The 20,472-nt window shown below is 37.7% G+C and overlaps 1 protein-coding gene and 1 non-coding gene across 2 annotated transcripts; both read right to left on the bottom strand.

Annotated features, from left to right (window-relative positions):
• Positions 1-292: 292 nt before the first annotated feature.
• LOC105057535 (uncharacterized) lies at positions 293-1,600 on the bottom strand. Its single transcript, XM_010940184.4, has 4 exons — positions 1,433-1,600; positions 1,094-1,149; positions 662-887; positions 293-512 (listed from the first exon to the last, which is right to left on the bottom strand). Exons 1-4 carry the CDS (start codon positions 1,530-1,532, stop codon positions 379-381), a joined length of 516 nt encoding a protein of 171 aa, XP_010938486.2. The 5' UTR covers positions 1,533-1,600; the 3' UTR covers positions 293-378.
• Positions 1,601-4,732: 3,132 nt separating this feature from the next.
• Positions 4,733-4,805, bottom strand: TRNAA-AGC (transfer RNA alanine (anticodon AGC)). Its single transcript has one exon. It is a non-coding gene; the product is annotated as a tRNA-Ala (tRNA).
• Between the last annotated feature and the right edge of the window lie 15,667 nt (positions 4,806-20,472).

The raw sequence follows: 20,472 nt of genomic DNA on the forward strand, positions 1-20,472 counted from the left end.
GGATGAATGCAGTTTGCCCTAAGCCGCATATAGTGAACCTAGAATTGAAAGAAGAAGCCTGCATTTTTCTCTAATTGTCACAAGTTATACATAATCCATATTCAAAGGGCAAGCTAATTAAATTACATAATCTTTAAAGGCCTGTATCATAATCATGCATATTGGTATAGGTTCGACTTTCATTTCATACATAAACTGAGTCATATCTATTTTGCAAGAAGGGTTTGCATATATCAAATAGCTTTCCCCCACATAACTTTTACTTCTGGGGCACTAATTGATTACAAGAGACTTGAATAAAGAGAATTGCATACTTGTTCAAGTTCACAAAAATACCCACATTACATACAAGACTAGTCTTCTAAGTTCAGCATAGTATCACAAGCCCCATAGAAGCAGAACACAGCCTAAAATTAGCATCAGGTGCATAGGAATGCCCAGCTTGTTCCCATGGCCATGGTAACCATGCTCTTCTTCATCACCTTTCATGCGTTCCAAAACATTGAAGTCCCCTTGTTGAGAACAAGAAAGAATAAAATTGAATGAGGATATCCAAAAAAAAAAAAAAAATGATTAAAGATTTGGCCCATAACCATGCAAAACTCTTGGACTTCATGCCAAAAACTTATAAAGGAGGTGATGATGGGATCATTTCTTATACCTCTCTTGCTGGTCTGACCACATCCACTGTTGAGAGTATACTTCACATCTTGAATGGTTGCACCATTGTAAAATTGGAAATTGTACAATATGTTATCCACGCAGTCAAGCACAAGCTTGGTCTCAACAAGACATGGACCATTGCAGTACTCATCGGTTGCCTCTAGAGGACAATGGATGGTCCCTTCTGCACTTAGTCTATATGATTCTTGGCAGCTGCTATAGACCTTTAAACTCCATGCAAAATTAAATATGAAAAGAGGTATATACACATAAGTAAGAGGTATCAAAAAATCATCTGAAACTTTAAATCATTAAGGATTCACTTCTAGTATTTGTAATTAAGTGATCAGATGTTGCTCATAACTGGCATGTTCATTAGCAGTTGGATACCGTCTTAAACCATATGTGTATGATTATATTTTGTACTTACATAGTGATTGTTGAAGCATATTAATGCTTTCGCAACAATGTCCACTGCATTCTGCTCTGCATGAATCCACATAGCAATCAGCTAACTAAAAGAAATTTCTTCAAAAGATGAAAAAATTGGTAGCATGTTTTTAGTCTACAACAACATTAACTGGTGTAGCACACTGAGTGGTAAGACAATGCCCCCTGACTGGAAATTATTATCCTAAATGTTCTTTATTTAGAATGAAGACATAAAATCTTGGCATGGTGACAAAATATGAACATATTTTTAATTACATGCAACAAAAGAGGAGGAGAGAGGAAGCAAGATTGTGATTTGGAAAGGAACATGCCATACCTGACTTGCAACATTTTGTAGACAAGCAAAGCAGAGCTAAGAAGAAGCTCCAGCATCTGAGGGTTAGAGGGGAAGCCATTGGAGAAGGGTCTTTAAGCATTCCAGATCATGTTAAGGGAGAAATGGAGAGATGGTTCTTGGATTTATAATCATATTGCCATCTAATGTTAGTCAAATGGAGAAGACTTTGATATAATCACATTAGCCTATATGATTTTCTGATCTGTATCTATTTTTCCTCCTTTCTAGTACATAGGCCCACCAATTGATCCCAATATGACAAAAACACCCCTCATATCATTGTTTTGATATTTTTCTTGATATCTATGCTAAATTTTTGATCCATTAGATCACATTAAGTGAGCCAAGATATATAGAGAGTTGGCCAATGATACTTGAAAGTGCTCTCAAGCCTTGTGTGATCTCAGCTGGAATCCGCAATCAGACAGAGGGTCTTGATGGATGGTTGGATCACAAAGGAGAGGAATTTGGAACAAATAAATGGAATAAGTTTAAGGGGATGGGGATGGTTTGGTAATTTGAGATGGCTTGGAGTGATGTTTTGGATTTGGTAGTTGCTTTGTTCCTAGTAGAAGGGGATGGTGAGATTTGGTGGGAAAAGTGACCAACCATGGCCTGTCCCATGCCTTTCCTCTGGACTTTCTACCGTCCACGGTGACCCGAGTTAACCTTGGGGGATGAACAGCAGACAGCCTTTTCCAAGCCTGCGCCCATGCACGGTTTGGGTAAGTTTTTTAGATTCTTTTAATATTCATTCTTACAAATGTAGCTTATTATATATTTATCTTTTACACTTCACTATTTCTTTTATATATATATATATATATATATATATATATATATATATATATATATATAAGAATAAACATATAAACATTAACTTGACGAGGATGTTCATATAATTTTATATATTTAAAAAAAATATATATTCAAAATATTTGCTGAGATTTACCAGATTTTGATGTTTCAATGGATCAATAAGTAAAAAAAAAAAAAAACATCAAATCACATTGTCAATTTTTTTTATTTAAGATCTTCGTTCAATCGAGTTAGAATATTAAAAGATCATTTTGATAATACTATTTATTATGAAATATTTTCAACCACATATGGATACGGCTGCAGCAGACTGGAGACCATCAGAGCAATATTTTTACAAAATAAGTTTCAATCGAAACTGACTCCAGTGAAAATCCTTCGACGATCAAGTCAGAAATCTAGCACTACAAAGAAGAAGGAAAGAAAATCACAAGAGAACATAAGTATGATGGACACACACGTATATATTTCAGGATCTCCTCTTTATCTTTATTTATAGAGTGATGGATGATGTGATGTACTGTACAGATCTTGTTAGTTAGCAAGTAGATCTTTAGCCGGCGCACAGCTGGCAAAGAAGATGACGTGACGCAGGCTTAATAGGCGTGTGAGCGATGAGTGAAATAATGGTAATATATCCTAACTTAATATGTTTGGACAAGAATCATAATTAATAGTTGGGTATATTCTATTGTCCGAAATCTAATCCCTCCTCTGACACCGAAATCTAGAGACCAACAGAGGTCCTTACTATTAGACGGAGAGCGCCGATCAAGAGAAGGTCCTAACTTAATTTTCTCTCTTTCTCCTGATCTGTTGCGTTAGATTTCTGACTTAATTAACGAAAGATTTTCATTGAAATCAATTTCGATCGAAATTTATTTTACAGAAGCACCACTCCAATGGCCTTCAATCTATCCTATCTTTATCCGTATGCATCAGAAAATCTTTCGCAACATTATTTTTTATAATAAATTATAATTCAGAGAATCATGCCATTTAAATTTGATAGACGTCCCACTATATTCTTCTTTATAAACTTCCAAGTGGTTCCAGAAGGCTGCACAACCAAGTCAGCTATATTATTTTGTACTAGCAACATATAAAATGGAATCTAAGGTTTGGAGTTTTTCTGGTTGTCGGGCTCTCCTTGACTCACTAGATAACGTACATAACAGCCATGCATGCTTAAATGTTGCTCAAGGTGCAGGGACCCAAAGGCCCAGGTTAGAACTTTTGGCTCATCTATGCTGTCTCTAATCTCTATCTCTCCCTCGTTCTAAGGTCATCATATGCGTAAAAATTTACCTAGGCGACACAAAATATGACGTAGTTGAGTGGTGATGCGTGTAGCCCTGGTCGGGCTGGTTCGCTCAGCAACCCAGTCTGGTGAATTAATAGTTACTATGTGGCTATGCATGAGAATTTTGGTTATTGGAAGCCAGTCCTTCACTAATTATCCTTGAGACGTTACGTATGTAATTGCCTTTCATCACAACCATTTTTAATGGCAATTTCAGCATTTGTCATAGTTTATGGTTCACTTGAAAGGCTAGCCAAATAGGAGTCACTGTTCTTGGAGGCATCCTTGTTTATCTTTCAATGTCCTCGAATTCAGCATCAGATTATGCTATAGATTGATATCACAGTGCCTTATCTGTTTCTAATATTAATTTCCTTCAGAAAAAAAAAGAAAAAATCTTCTGATGTTAATTAAGGCGCCTGACTCCCTTCACCAATGTTTTTTTTTTTTTTTCATAATGATTTTTTTTCACCATGACACCATCTATTGCAGCCCATTCCAGTGGAAATTCGGTGATGGTGGAGAAGCCCTTGGTGGGAATGACTAAAAAATATATATTTTTTATTTTATAACTATTGAAAATGAAGATTTTTTTTCTATTTTTCTAGAAGGTGGTTTTTGAAAAAAATAATACCAAGCATTTTTTTTATCTTGATTTATATTATTTTATTTTAGAAATAGGAAACCAGAATAAAAGCAATGTCAAATAGTATTCTTTTTTTTTTTTTAGTATCCAGGGCTTTAACTTTGGAAAGTAAATAAAAGAAAATTGAAGTTGGTTCGAGAATGGATATATCCTCACTGGAATCAAAAAAAGCTAGAAGCCGTCAGCTATCTAAATATCTAATTGATCTAATCCTCCTTTTTTTCCACTTCCACTTTTCCCTAATCCTCTTTCCTTCTTTCCTACCACTTTCTGGAAGAAAGTAAATAAAAAGTTAAAGAACTAAGGTAGACAAAATAACGTTTAGTTCTTTCCTACCACTTTCTGGAAGAAAGTAAATAAATAGTTAAAGAAGTAAGGTAGCTCTGGAAGAAAGTAAATAAATAGTTAAAGAAGTAAGGCAGACAAAATAACGTTTAGTTCTTTCCTACCACTTTCTGGAAGAAAGTAAATAAAAAGTTAAAGAAGTAAGGTAGACAAAATAACGTTTAGTTGGAGATGCGGGGTATCGATCCCCGTACCTCTCGCATGCTAAGCGAGCGCTCTACCATCTGAGCTACATCCCCGTTGACGACAAGTGCGTAGGACCTACAAATTCACAATGGTTAAATTGATTCCAAAGCTTGCTTACCCCATTCTTGCCCATGTTTCTTCACAGAGAAGGGTCCATCAGAATAGAGTCACCTGCAGCTCCATAAATACTGCATTTGAACGCTTTGTAACTCTTTAAGAAATCAAAAGGTGATTACTTGTCATCGAAGTTGGGTCTTTGGCCCTTTGTAGTGCCCATAATCATGTCATTTAGCTAATGTCACGCTAGCAGCCTTCAAGAAGAAGAAGAAGAAGAGGAGGAGGAGGATAAAAAATAATTGAAAGAAGATTTGCACTTTTTAGTTTCTTTCCCTAATCAGAGAAGAAAAAGCATTAATGGATGCTCGAATCTCCGCTCACCCAATGCTGCCCCCTTATCATTGTGAAGAGTAGACCCATGCTTGAATTAATCTCTGCACGATTAGCATCGAGAACTAAGGTGGAGCATTTTAGTGGTTTCTCTGCTTGCATCAAAAAGATCGACCGCCTATTAACCATCCTTAAAAGTCTAAAATGAGGAAAATCGTGGATACCTACAATGAAATTGTATATATTTGATGGGTTTTAATATCGGTGGATCTGCTGGAGGATTCAACCATGCTAAGTAGAAGAAATTTATTTGGGCCAAACAAACATGAAATTTTTAGTTAGACCCAATCCATAATTGAGCTGGCGGACCAATTCAACAATAAACCAACACATGCACACATATATGTATTGCTCCATTTCCATCTTGTTTCTTTTTTTGTTCATCTTTATGTGTTTTGGTTTATGATTGGATGGATCTATTGCTGAGCTGGTGACCTGGTCCAATCAATAATTTTTTCAAAGAAATAGCACGGTTGGAGAGAAAGCAAGAGTATATAGTAGTTTCTGTGAAATCATATAGCACATAGCCATATCTCCCACAAAAAGATCAAGTAACCCAGAATGTGTGTATGCGGTCAAGTAACCTGACCCTTATGTTCTCCATATGTCTCAGTCACCACACCAATTATTTTTCAAGAAATAATAAATGAAAAAGAGTCTCACCAAACCAATGAATCCAATGAGACACAGATCTTTCTAACAACAGCAAATTGAGCCAAGCCAACCTTTGCACTGTTTGAGCTGAGCAGGGTTAGCTAGAAGGTTGATTAAGCTTGATTTGATTTCACATTGAACTCAAATGATTGAGCTAAGCCAATTACTTTTCTTGAGAAATATGGTGAAGATAACCTTCTCCCATGGGAAAAGATGCTAACTGGATTTTTTTTTTTTTTGATAAAATTGAGTTAGAAAAAGCCTAACTCAAGATATATTATAGAGCTAACTGGCTAATTAGCTAAGATTGTTTCACTAGGGAACTTGAACAAGCTAAAGTCTGAGCCAATCTCGAGCCTCTAATTATTTGTGCAGATCAAACTATTGTTTGGATTTGGTTCATTGAAAATATCGACCTTAAGGCATAATTCAAACTCGAGTTCTTTTTATATGAGCAAACCATGTTAACTAACTAATTTGATATCTTACCCAGCCAAGAAAAAGTAATGAATTTAGATAATAATAGTTCCTTGGATGGACAAAGATTGCTTTTAAGCTAGAAGTTCCAAATAGTTCAACATGAGATATAGGAAGGTTTCACGTGACAATTACATGGGTGGCCAATCTAGTATGAATGTTAGACTAGTCCTTAGTTTAGGTATTTTAAGTGGTCTGTACGTAAGTCTTAAAATCTCCTAGGGGTGGTGCACCTACCAACATCTCTGACTGACTTAACAACGCAAAGCCCCCCATATTCGCGGAGCTAGAACTTGTTGGGAGAGAGAGATCACAACCTTCTCTCAAATTTATGGCAAGGTGCCCGCTTCGGTTAGATTCGATCGGGTCACGCCTAGTTGGGTTTTAACAACTCCTATTTCGATTTATTTATTTTACCTGTATCTATATCCATCTATTACTTTATTTAAATTTTAATTTATCATGCACAAATTCGTTAAATTTAGAAATTTCTCACTATGTTTGTTGTTGGATAGTTCCGTGATTTTGTAGGGCATATTCCCTCGCTTCATCCCCTATTAATTTTGTGCTCTAGTTCTGCAAGTACCGGTCTCAATCTACTTGGGGTCCTAAACTTCAATCTAAGTTAGGAGAGTGGGTATAGAGTAGTGGGAGGGATTAGAATCCCTTTTGTTCTTAAAATAAGTTTTAAAAAATTAGGATATATGACAATCGTAAACTAATTAAGATTAAAACTAACTAAAATATAACTTCAGATTGTAAAATGTTGTGACATTTCTTGTCCATCATCCCTACTTGTGTGTGTGTTGGGGGGTGGGGGGGGGCGGGGCTGGTTGGTCTTGACTAGATCATCATGTGACTTGTTAGGTAAGGGGTTAAATCCAAATCCACCTATTTATAATTGAATTGATTTTGGACTGACTCCCGACCAATCTAACTCTGAAAGAAATCCATGCAAATCCTTGTTTTCTTATAAGTATGTATGGGTTGGTGGGTGAAGTCTAGATTTTGCTGCCCTTATCCAAACTCATAAGTTATAATGATCATTTATAATATACATAGCTAAGCCTTAGATTAGATTCTTTTCCTTGCTAGAATTTTTATGGCGGTATGTTAAAGTTACCGACCATAATAATAAAATGAAGTGTAATAATGATAAAATAATGACATTGTTGATTATAAAACTAAAATTTAATTATGTTAGGATTTGACGCCTCAAGATTTGGTCCATATTGAGCCTACAGCATGGTTCGCGATGAAAAATGGAGTCCAACGAGACCAAGAACACCCCAAACAGATCTCGGATGGAGAAGATACATACTTTTGAAGTCGGCACGCAATCCGAGATGGTGAAGGACCGTCGGTGGCCGATGGCGGGCTGGCGACGGGATGCAGCCAGCATGCGGGCCTGGCGCGCAGGACGCGACCCGGCCCAGGCATGCACGCAGGGCATGGCCCGGGCCCAAGCGCCCGGTGCAGGCACGACCCAGGCCCACGCACGCAGGCCGGCCCAGGCCCAAGCGCCGCGCTTGGGACCTGTACCCTGGTCCACCATGGACCAGGTGGTCCACGGCCCAGCGCGTGGATCGTGTGGGCATTTTCCAACCGTTTCTCATAGTCCATGACACTATTCTGTAGATCGGAGCATGATCCAACAGTGTGGGTTGATCCCAATCTTGATCCAGTAGCTTGAAGTTTAATTTGGGTTGATTTAGGACTCCTGAACCAAATCTAATTCAGGTTTAAGCCCTTTAAAAGGGCTGATCGATGAGCAGAAGGGGTGGTGGTCTTTTTGGCTTGGTTTCTCACGGAAACAGAACCCATGACTTGAGTTTTTCATACGGCATGAAGATCAGAGACCCGAGAGGAGAGAGAGAGCCACATGATCGTGAGAGAAGGAGCTTCAGAGAGGCTTTTGGACAACGGACAGCGATCGCTTCAGGGGTTCAAGAGGATTTTTTAAGAGAGAGCTTTTGTGAGGAAAAACTTTCTGTGAGAGAGAAATTAGATGTACGAGGGTTGAGGGTGAGATCTCCTCTTATAAATTTTTTTTTCATAGTGAAGTTTGCATGCCCCATGGAGACGAGCCCTTTTGTGGCCGATCCACATATTTTGATTGTTTCTATTTTATTTCTTCTTTCTTCCTGCTGCATCGTGCAGTACCGAAAAGGTCTTGAGAGGTGGTGTCCTGGCCAGACATCCACCCAACAAGTGATATCAGAGCGAGGTGATACAAGGACGCAAATTGCAGTGGTGATGAGCAAGACTAAAGATGGAGAAGACAGAAACAATCAAGATGGAGATCAACAAATTTGATGGTAAGAGCAATTTCTCCTTGTGGCAGGCAAGGGTGAAGGACGTGCTTATCCAACAAGGGTTGATCGATTCTCTCTTGTGTGAGGAGAAGCTGACCAGCATGGAGGTGCGGGATTAGAAACGGCTACAGATGCAGGTAGTAAATACCATCCGCATGTACCTAGCAGATGAGGTGGTGATCCATGTACTAAGCGAGACTTCCCCAACATTGCTGTGGTCGAAGCTCGAGGAGTTATACATGGCGAAGTCTCTCACCAACACTCTTTTCCTCTAGAGGCAGTTTTACCAACTGCGAATGGCTGAGGGACAGAGCGTGCAGGAGCATCTAAGTCACTTCCAGAAGATCCTCACCAACCTCCTCAGCTAATTTAATAGTACATCCCAATAGAGGACGACCATACTTGTTCAACTTATCTCTTTTAGATTGGTTGGTGAGAATGTTGAGGAGAAGACCAGAACGTTGGTTTTGCTAGCATCGCTTCTACCTTCGTATGAGTCCTTGGTGATTGCTCTTCTAGTGGAGAAGAGCACCATCAAGACGGATGAGGTCACCACGATGATACTCCAGAATGAGGTTCTCAGGAGGGAGAATCGACTTCGAGCTCAGATGGTGGTAGCTCAGCTTTGGTGGTTTCTGGAGTAGCAGGAGGCAGTAGATGAAATAACAGAAGATCGCGACGAGGGCAGTCCAAGTTCAGAAAGGACTTGAGCAAAACCAAATGTTATCGGTGTGAGGAGTTGGGGCATCTATCCAGAGATTGCCCTCAACTCAAAAATAGGACGGTGGCTGCTGTAGCGACGGCCGGCAGTGATTCAAATGGAGATGTCCTGGAGATATCTAACGAGGTACTACTTTTTCCCAGCAGTGGATATTAGATTCTGCATGCACCCATCATGTATGTTACAAAGAGGAGCGGTTTGACTCTCTGAAGAACAGTGAGGGCACTGTATATCTGTCGGATGGATCGAGCTGTGCGATCAGAGGCATCGAGATGATCAGTTGGAGGACACATAATGGTGCAGTGAGGAGATTGAGGGAGATCCAATACATATCCGATTTCAGACGGAGTCTATCTCACTTAGTAGACTGGATTCGAGAGGCTACAGGATGGTAGCTGGTGGAGGAATCCTGAGGGTGCTATGCGGCGATAGGATTATGCTGGAGGGGAAGAAGGAGAGCAGAGGACATTATTACCTGATAGAGAGCCCAGTGCGAGGTGGAGCTTCGGGAGCAAGGTGGAGCTTCAAGTGGAGGTGGATCGGGCACGAGACAAGAGACTCGGGAGGAGGAAAGGTGACGTCGCAAGGTGAGATTCCTATTGCCATAGGACGATGTCCCGAGTAGATCTTAGGTCAGGAGGAGCACAGCTTACAACGGAGATGGAATCGAGCGACCTGGCTTGACTCCCATATTTGTCCATCCATGATCAGCAGGGAGCATGGGGGCGAAGAGATCCAGAAGCTCTCGGAGTTAGAAGGAGGCCAAATATCGAGTCGAGATAGAGATTGTTAGGATTTGAAACTTCAAGATTTAGTCCATACTAACCCACAGCGAGGTTCGCGATGAAAAATGAAGTCCAACAAGATCAAGAACATCCAAAACGGAGCTCGGATGGAGAAGATACGTGCTTTTGAAGTCGGCATGCAATCTGAGATGGCGGAGGACCGCCGGTGGCTGGCGGTGGGCCGATGGAGCGGCTGCGGCGCGGCTGCAGATGGTGGGACACAGCCAGTGTGCAACAGCACGCAGGCCAAGCTTGCAGGGCGCGGCCCGGCGTGGGGCGCGAGCACGCGTGTGGGGCGCAGCCCAAGCCCAGGCGCTCAGCGCGGGCACGGCCGAGGCCCGCGCGTGCGGGCCAGTCCAGGCCCAGGCACTATGCCTGAGGCCTGTACCCCGATCCACCATGGACTGGGTGGTCCATGGCCCAGCGCGTGGACCGTATAGGCATTTCTTAGTCGTTTCTCGTGATCCACAGCACTATTCTGTGGACCGAAGCACGATCCAACGGCGTTGGTTGATCTTGATTTTGATCCAACGACTTGAGGCTTGATTTTGGTTGGTTTAAGACTCCTAAACTTAATCTAATTCAAGTTTAAGCCCTTTAAAAGGGCTGATCGGTGAACAAAAAGGGTGGTGGTCTTTTTGGCTTGGTTTCTCATGGGAACAGAACCCGTGACTTGAGTTTTTCGTATGGCGTGAAGATCAGAGACCCGAGAGAAGAGAGAGAGCCACGTGATCGTGAGAGAAGGAGCTTCAGGGGGGCTTTTGGACAACGGACAGCGATCGCTTTAGGGGTTCAGGGGGGTCTTCCAAGAGAGAGAGCTTTTGTGAGGAAAAACTTTCTGTGAGAAATAAATTGGATGTACGAGGGTTAAGGATGAGATCTCTTCTTGTAAAATTTCTTTTTCATAGTGAAGTTTGCATGCCCCATAGAGGCGAACTCTTTTGTGGTTGATCCACGTATTTTGATTGTTTCTATTTTATTTTTTCTTTCTTCCTGCTGCATTGTGCAGTACCGAAAAGATCTTGAGAGGTGGTGTTCTGACCAGACATCCACCCAATAAATTAACTTACCTTGAAGCTAGATTTTTTAAGATAAAATAATAGTTGCTATAATTTTTATTATTATATAATAGCAAAGCAAAGACATGATTACTTATATAAGTATTTACGAAATAAGCATTAACTATTCAAGCGGCATGATAATTTAAAATTAAAACTACTTTAAATCAGATTAGACCACAAAAATCATAAATAATAACTATTATTCCCGTTATAGATGGCCATAAACTTTATGCCCTCTCCTAACCAATACCTCCAAATCAACCATTATCACACTCATATTTCCATGCTTATGTTGTCAGAGTGGGACATAGAAATTGATATATCATTATTTTTATTATTTTCAAAATAATATTATAAAAAAATTAATAAATTAAAAAATTTTATTTAAATCAAGTCATATGATGAATACTCTCCTAACAACATTATTTGTTCTCTACATGCAGCATCCTGTTTAATCTAATCCTCTTTTAATAAGCATGATCCTTGAGAGGCTTGATCCAAAAGATTTTTTCATTTATGTAAAAAAAAAATTTGAAAAGAAAGAAAAAAATATAAGAAGATAGATGAGCTCATTGTAGAAGCAGGATCTCTACTTTAGAAATATAGCACGGCAAGTTCAGTTGAGCACATAAAGTCGCGCTTGGGTTTAGCAGGATGGAATTTTCATTCAAGCAAGAAGATTTACTTTCATATCTCTAATGTGAGATTGAACAATTGAAAAGAAAATTTGACTTTTATTTTTAAACAAATTTAAAATTTTAAAATTAAAAATTAAAACTCCAACAGCTTATGGCTTTAGCCAATCCATTAACCTTATCTAAATATCTAATACTAGACCGTCATTACTCTCTCTCTCTCTCTCTCTCTCTCTCTCTCTCGTATGTTAACGGCTTTATATGTGCCAGACTTTTAGATATATACCAAACTATGAGAGAAGTGCTTCAGGCGCATATTCTTTTGTAGCGCCCCACACGTAGGTATAATTGTAGCAGGGCATGTCACATTTTTCACAGTTCAAACTTTTTTGGTTGAAACACATTTTTCTTTAGTTCACCTATATTATCCTGCAAAAGACTAGCTCATGACATGTTCTGCCATCCATATGAGCCGTATCCCAATCGTTTACGAGTCACCTCGAAATCCAATCAGCCGATCCCCGTTATAAAGACTCCATCCCACACTCCTGCCTGCCTCTCCAGCATCCCACCTTAAATTATTTTGAAGAAAAAAATTTCTAACTCTAAAAAAAATGTTTGATTGGATAAAGTGAGGATCTAGAATCAAAATCGAAATGAGTGATTTTCATTTCGGCCGTTTAATTGGGAGAAATCTTATTCTGATTTCGATTCCAGGATGAAATAGAAATGGATCAATTTATATAAAACTCAATCCCTATTCTCTTTTATGGATTCAATTTTTCATTCTAATTTCGATTCTGGTCATGAATCAAACGTTTCGGAAGATTTGACCATTTCGATTTTGATTCCAAGCCATTCCGATTTCTATTCTCATTTTACCTAAAAATATCATATAAAAATTTTTATGGTATCCCAAACTATTAATTTTTTCTATTACTACCAAAATCTCTATTTTTGAGAGATCCTTCTTCATTATAGAAGCAGGATCTCCATTTTAGAAAAATAGCAAGGTTAATTCAGCTGAGCACACGGAAGTCGCACTTGAACTTAACAGGATAGGATTGTCATTCAAGCAAAAAGATTTACTTTACATCTCCAATGTGAGATTGAAAAAATCAAAGAAAAGATGGACTTTTACTTATACACAAATTTAAATTTCAAAATTATTAAAATTAAAACTCCAACAGTTTATGGATTGAGCTATCCATCAATTGTATCGAAGTATCTAACATTAGACCAACAAGTCATAACTCTCTCTCTCTCTCTTTCTTCATAGTAACGGCTTTGTACGTGGCAGACTTATAGATATATACCAAACTACGAGAGTAATTCAGGCTTAACAAGTCATAACTCTCTCTCTCCTCTCTCTCTCTCTCTTTCTCTCATAGTAATGGACTCTCTCTCTCTCTCTTTCTCTCATAGTAACGGCTTTGTACGTGGCAGACTTGTAGATATATACCAAACTACGAGAGTAATTCAGGCTTATGTTCTCTTGTAGCGCTCTACACGTAGGTATAATCGTATCAGGACACGTCAGGTCTTTCATAGTTACAATTTTTTTTAGTTGCAACATGTCTTTCTTTAGTTCAACTGTACCGTCCTGCAAAAGTCCAACTCACGACGTATTCCACCATCTATATGGGCCGTGTCCTGATCGTCTCCGAGCCGCCATCCCACACTTCTATCTGCCTCTCCCACATCCCACGCCAAATTATTTTGAAGAAGAAAACTCCCAACTCCAAAAATACCATGCAAAAGCTTTTATGGTATCCTAAATTATTGGTTTTTTCTACCTACGGCCAAAATCTCCATTTCTGGGGGATCTTTCTTCGTGGTAGAAGCAGGATCTCTATTTTGGAAAAATAGCATGGCTAGTTTAGCTAAGCATATGAAAGTCGTACTTAGGTTTAATAGGATAGGATTTTCATTCAAGCAAGAAGATTCACTTTCACATCTCCAATTTGAGATTGAAAAATGAAAAAAAAGTTTAGCTTTTATTTTTAAACAAATTTAAAATTTTAAAATTAAAAATTAAAACTCCAACAGCCATGGATTGAGCCAATCCATCAATCTTGTCTAAGTATCTAATAGTAGATCAACAAGTCGTGACTCTTTCTTTCTCTTTTGTGATAACGGCTTTATACGTATCAGACTTCTAGATATATACCAAACTATGAGAGAAGTACTTCAGGCTCATGTTATCTGTAGCACCCCACACGTAGGTATATACGTCACATCTTTCACAGTTTTAATTTTTTTTTTTTGTTGCAACACATCTTTCTTTAGTTTAGCCGTATCATCTTGTAAAAATCCAACACATGATGTGTGATGACCCAAGCCCAAGCCCAAACCCCCAAAAAAAAAAAAAAAAAAATTAAAACGGAAGAAGACTCCCAAAGGAGTCTTCTTTCCGATGAATCCCGATTGGAAAAGGTTCTAGGATCTTGAAACTCTAGGACCTCTATAAATAAGCCTCCCTCTCCCTCTCGAGCCTCCATCGGCGATCGTTGAGCTCAAATTCCTCTCTTTTTCCTTAGAAGCCACGGCACCTTCTTTTTGTGTTCGTCGGAAATCGAAGGTCGAAGAGGCCACCAGAGTTCAGGTAAGGGTTCAATCTTTCTTCCTCTCCCTCTTTTCTTTCTTCCATGATTTTAGACTCCTCGCCGACCGTCGAGATTATCGAAAATTCCATGAAACATGAAACCCCTGTTCGGCCGAATCTTTTCCTCTTTTTTCGGCCACCGGACCGCTGGTTGCGATGTCTCATCCCCAAGATGGACCCTCATCTCTCTCTCTTCCCTTGAGTGCCTGGTTACCGGCGATCGCCACTGATCGAAAATCATGAAGAAAGGGGACAGATCCCTATTTTTTGAGAAATTAAAAAAAAAATTTTGCCGATCGAACCTCACTGTCGGCCGACCTTGCTCCGTTGCCGTCGATCGGATGCCACCCACCTTGTCGGAGCCCGGGTCATTGGGGGGACCTCGTCGGTCTTCCCCTGTTTTGGCCCAAGAGAGGGTCGTGGAAAGAAGAAGGAAAAGAAAAAGAAAAAAAAGAGAAAAAAAAGAGAAATTTTCTCTCTCTTTCCTCTCTCCTCTCTCTATCTTCTCTCTCTATTTCTCTCTTTAGATTCTCTCCCTATTTTCTCTTTCTGCTCTCTCTCTTGATTTTTTTAGGATTTATGGATTAATAAAATAATAATAATAATAATAATAATAATAAATTTGGATGCTGTCATCTAATCGATCGTGTGAGATATTAGATTTTAGAATTTTTTATTATTTTTATTTGATAAAATTTTGATCAAAAATATAATATTTGACGTACCAGGTTCGAAAAAAGATTTTCAAATTTCTAGGATTTCTAGTTTAGATTTTCTTTTGAAGTAGTGTTTTATTTTATTGAATTTATCTGATAAATTATAAATTTGAATTATATTAATTTATAGCATGTTGTGATTGAAAATATTTGTTGAAATTAATTGTGATTGAAAATAATTGTTGAAAAATTATTTATGATTGAAGATATTTGTTGAAAATTTTTATGATGATGTATGACCATAAAGAATGATACGATTGATTTACTCGAATATCAGCGACATGCCCCGCCAATGGGGCATGTACGTTGGCAAATATTTATCCTGAGGATTTATGTCGTCATGAGACCAGCGACATGCTGCCAGAGAGATCAGCGACAAACCACAGCGAGACCAGCGGTTCTGAAGGACTTTGCTACCAATAATTCGCAGCCTACCGCAAGAAGATACGCAGTATTATGACCCTGCCACAGAAAAAATATAGTCATAGTTGATGGTTGATAAGAAAACTTAAGAAATTTGATGAATTCAAGATGATAAGCATAATTTGAAATTATGATGAATTGAAATTTATATATGATTGATAGTGTGATGAATTAAATTATAATTCATGAATTTAATATTGTTTATGTTATTATCAGTAAATAATATGTATAGTATTATTGCCTGATTTATTCAGTTAAAGGTATACACTACTTACTGAGTATTTAGCTCATGATGAGTTTACATTTTCTTTACAGATCCAGAAAATTAGCGTGATACGGAATTTGGTTGGGAGAGCGATTAGAGATGGAGTTGATTTATTTGATTTAGGATTTTTTCAGAATTGATGCAAGATTTTTATTTTAAGTGTTGACTTTTCAGACAATTATTTTTTTTTTTGACACTGAGTTTTGATTTGTTATTTGAACTAAGGTTTGATCATTAAGATTGAAATTTATTTAACTTTATGTGTATGATGTCATGATGAGATGCCTTGCATCTTATAAGAAAAGCTTCTATGAGTATGCGGTGATTGCCATGACCTTCGACTCACAATCTCGGTCAGAGCGTGACAATTTATATGGTATCAGAGCATAAGTAGATAGATAAGACATGTAGAATAGAATGAGCAAGTGATGGGTAGATATTAGAAAATTTAAAAGGTTAGTTATGATGATTATGATCTGACCTGTCTTAAGTAAGTTTATAACTTTATTAAGGGTAAGTTATCATCTCAAATCTGTCATAGGTCAATATGCCTCCACGACGAATGAAGAATACTCAAGGAGCGGTAGGAGGACATCAAATCCACTTAGTGATAACACTCCCCAATTGAATAGCGGCACATCTCAGCAAGAAGGAATCATTGACCCTACTGAAAATACTCCGACAGTGCAGGAAGAGCCGAATATGACTCAATTAATGCAAACTCTGATCGAAGTAGTACAAACACAGCAACAGTTACTTCAACAACAACATGCGCAGCCGCGTCAGCATCCTCCACCGACACCTGGCCATGAAGAACATCCGATATAGAGAAACAATATCGTCAAGTTTAAAAAGCTAGCTCCTCCAGCCTTCAAAGGGACCATCGAGCCACTGAAAGCTGACAACTAGATTATAGAGATGGAGAAGGCATTCGCCGTGCAAAAATATCATGATGATGAGAAGATCTGCTACACAGCATATCGTTACAAGATGAGGCATACAACTGGTGGTGTATACTTGAACAAAAATATGAACACGATGGGATACCACTCACTTGGGAGAGATTTCGAGGTAAATTCTTTGACAAGTACTTTCCTCGAAGTGTCAGAATATAGAAAGAGTAGGAGTTCATTCATTCGAGAAAAAAAAAAAAAAAAAAAAAAAAAAAAAAAAAAAAAAAAAAAAAAAAAAAAAAAAAAAAAAAAAAAAAAAAAAAAAAAAAAAAAAAAAAAAAAAAAAAAAAAAAAAAAAAATAATTCGAATGTGGCGAAGAGAGCATGAGTCTTCAATTCCCATAAATACTGGTTCTTATTTTAGCTATGGACAGAAGAGACACAAAATTAGATTGCCCCAGAGAATGAGAATAGATCCACACAAATAAAGATGGAGGTCAAAGGTGAAAACTCAAGAAGGATCATGCACTCACACAACAGGATGCTCAGCCTCTAATGCTGTGGTGACAGGTATCATTCCTGTATCTGGTATTTATGTTCAGTTTTGTTTGATTCTGGTGCTACGCACTTCTTTATATCCACTACTTTTATTAGACAACATGATATAGTATGTGAACCTATGAAAACTAAATTATATATTGAGATACCAGTATGTACTATTTTGAGTATCGAAAGTATGTGCAAGTCATGTAGTATCAGAATAGGAGAAAGAGAATTACCGATAGATTTGGTGGTCCTAGATATGCATGATTTTGATATCATTTAGAATAGATTGGCTTGCTACTTATCATGCCTCTGTGGATTGTCATGAAAGAGAGTGAACATTCAAATATCGAGAGAATTAACATTTAGTTTTGATGAAATACAGAAACCATCCCTCCACGTATTATTTCATTAGTGCAAGCTAGACAGATGCTAAGAAAGGATGTAGAGATTATCTAGTATCAATAAAAAATATAGAATATGATGAATTAAGGTTACAGGATATTTCTATTGTAAATAAATTTTGGATGTATTCATTGAAGATTTACTTAGACTACCACCAGACAGAGAAATTGAATTTATCATTGAGTTGGCATCCAATACCACTTCGATTTCTAAAGCTCCTTGGGGAGCTTCAGTTTTGTTTGTGAAAAAAAAAGATGGTAGTATGAGGCTTTGTATCAACTATAGAGAGTTGAATAAGAACACTATCAGAAATAAGTATCTCTTACCTTGAATTGATGATTTGTTTGATCAGCTGCAAGGTGCATAAGTTTTTTCAAAAATTGATCTTCGTTCAGGATATCATCAGTTAAAAATCAAAGTAGAGGACATACCAAAAACTGTATTTAGAACTCATTACGGACATTATGAATTTTTAGTGATGCCATTTGGGTTAAACAATGTTCCAGCGGCCTTCATGGATTTAATGAATAGAATATTCAAATCCTATCTTGATAAGTTTGTTGTCGTATTTATTGATGATATCTTGATATATTCAAGAAGCAAATTGGAGCATGAAGAATATTTACGGTGTGTACAATAAATATTGAGGAAAGAAAAGCTTTATGCCAAATTAAAGAAGTGTGAATTTTGGTTGGACAAAATAATCTTTTTAGGATACATCGTATCTAAAGATAAATTTTTGTGGATCCAACAAAAATGGAAGCTGTGATACAGTGGAACAGACCTACAAATATTTTTGAGATTGGAGCTTTCTAGGAATGGCAAGTTATTACAGACGATTTGTAGAAGGATTCTTCTGCATGGCTGCACCTTTGACTCATCTTACTCAGAAAGAGGTTAAATTCAAGTGGACCGAGGATTGTGAATAGAGTTTTTAAGAGTTAAAACAATGATTAGTTTCAGCCCTATCCTTACTATACCAACAAGAAATGAAGGTTTCACAATATATAGTGATGCATCTAAAAAGAGACTTGGCTGTGTATTGATGCAACAGGGTAAGGTAGTGGCCTACACCTCAAGACAATTGAAACCATATGAACAAAATTATCCGACACATGATTTGGAGTTAGCTGCAGTGATTTTTGCCCTGAAAATTTGGAGACATCATTTATACGGTGCGCAATGTGAAGTGTTTACTGATCATAAGAGTTTGAAGTATATTTTTACGCAAAAGAAATTAAACATGAGACAAAGAAGGTGGTTAGAACTGTTGAAAGATTATGATTTAACAATTCATTATCATCCTGAAAAAGCTAATGTTGTCGCTGATGCCCTTAATAAAAATCCATAAAAAATTTGGCTATTTTAATTACATATCAAAGTCAATTATTGAATGATATAAAAAATCTGAAATTAGATATTCGAGTATATGACTCAACAGTACGATTAGCCAACATGAGGGTTCAGCCAACACTCATTGAAAGGATTATAGTCGTCCAGAATGGTGATCCACAATTAACGAAAATAAGAGATTCAGTGGAAGCTGGTGTTCAATCTGAATTCAAGATACATGATGATGGTTCGTTGAGATTCGAAAATAGAATTTGCATATCCAATGATTCGGTACTCAAACAGAAATACTTCAGGAAACATATCAGACCGGTTATACAGTTCATCCGGGAGGTACTAAGATGTATAGAGACTTGAAGAATATGTACTGGTGAAATAATATGAAAAGAAGAGATCGCTCAATTTGTGGCTCAATATTTGGTGTGTCAACAAGTTAAAGCTGAACATCAGATCCTGCAGGATTACTTCAACCTCTCGATATTCCAGTATGGAAGTGGAACATATTACTATGAATTTTGTAACTGGACTATCTAAGACTCCAAGTAAAAATGATGCAGCCTGGGTGATTGTGGATCAATTGACAAAGTCTGCACACTTTCTACCAATTAGAGTTGGATTCACTTTAGAAAGACTAACAAAATTATATATGAAAAAATTGTAAGCTACATGAAATTCAGTGACCATTGTATCAGATCGAGATATCAGATTTGTATCACAGTTTTGAAAGAGCTTACACAAGGCATTAGGAACAAAATTAAATTTGGTACAGTCTTTCATCCACAGACTGATGGCCAGTCAGAGAGAACTATTCAGATCTTAGAAGATATGTTGAGAACTTATATTTTAAATATGAAAAGTTCTTGGGATGAGCATCTACTTTGATTGAGTTCGCTTATAATAACAGTTATCAGGCTAGCATTGGTATGGCATCTTATGAAGTATTATATGGTAGAAGATGTCGATCACCGATTCACTGAGATGATGTTGGTGAGCGAAGAATATTGGACCCCGAACTTATTCAACAAGCAGTAAAGAAGATTCAATTAATTAAAGAACGACTTCGGATAGCACAAAGCAGACAGAAAATTATGTAGATAACAGGAGACGGAAATTAGAATTTCAAATTGGTGACCATATATTTCTCAAAGTGTCTCCTTCAAAAGGAATCTTAAGATTTGGCATTCGTGGCAAATTGAATCCTAGATATGTGGGTCTGTTTGAGATTTTGGAAAGAATTGATGTGGTGGCGTATAGACTTGCCTTACCACCTTCACTTGCAGGAGTACATAATATTTTTCATGTTTCTATATTAAAGAAATATTTATCAGACCCAAGTCACATCGTGAACTTGAACTCTTGCAAGCTAGAAAAGATCTATCATATGAAGAATATCCGTACGGATCATGGACCATAAAGAACAAGTGC

The sequence above is a fragment of the Elaeis guineensis genome, chromosome 14, assembly GCF_000442705.2.
Source record: "Elaeis guineensis isolate ETL-2024a chromosome 14, EG11, whole genome shotgun sequence".
In the NCBI taxonomy this organism is placed as follows: domain Eukaryota; kingdom Viridiplantae; phylum Streptophyta; class Magnoliopsida; order Arecales; family Arecaceae; genus Elaeis; species Elaeis guineensis.

Coding starts and splice junctions, on each gene's coding strand:
- LOC105057535 (XM_010940184.4), bottom strand. CDS start 1,532: ATGCTTAAAGACCCTTCTCCAATGGCTTCCCCTCTAACCCTCAGATGC. Junction 1,150..1,432: donor TACAAAATGTTGCAAGTCAG/GTATGGCATGTT, acceptor GGATTCATGCAG/AGCAGAATGCAGTGGACATT. Junction 888..1,093: donor TATGCTTCAACAATCACTAT/GTAAGTACAAAA, acceptor TGGAGTTTAAAG/GTCTATAGCAGCTGCCAAGA.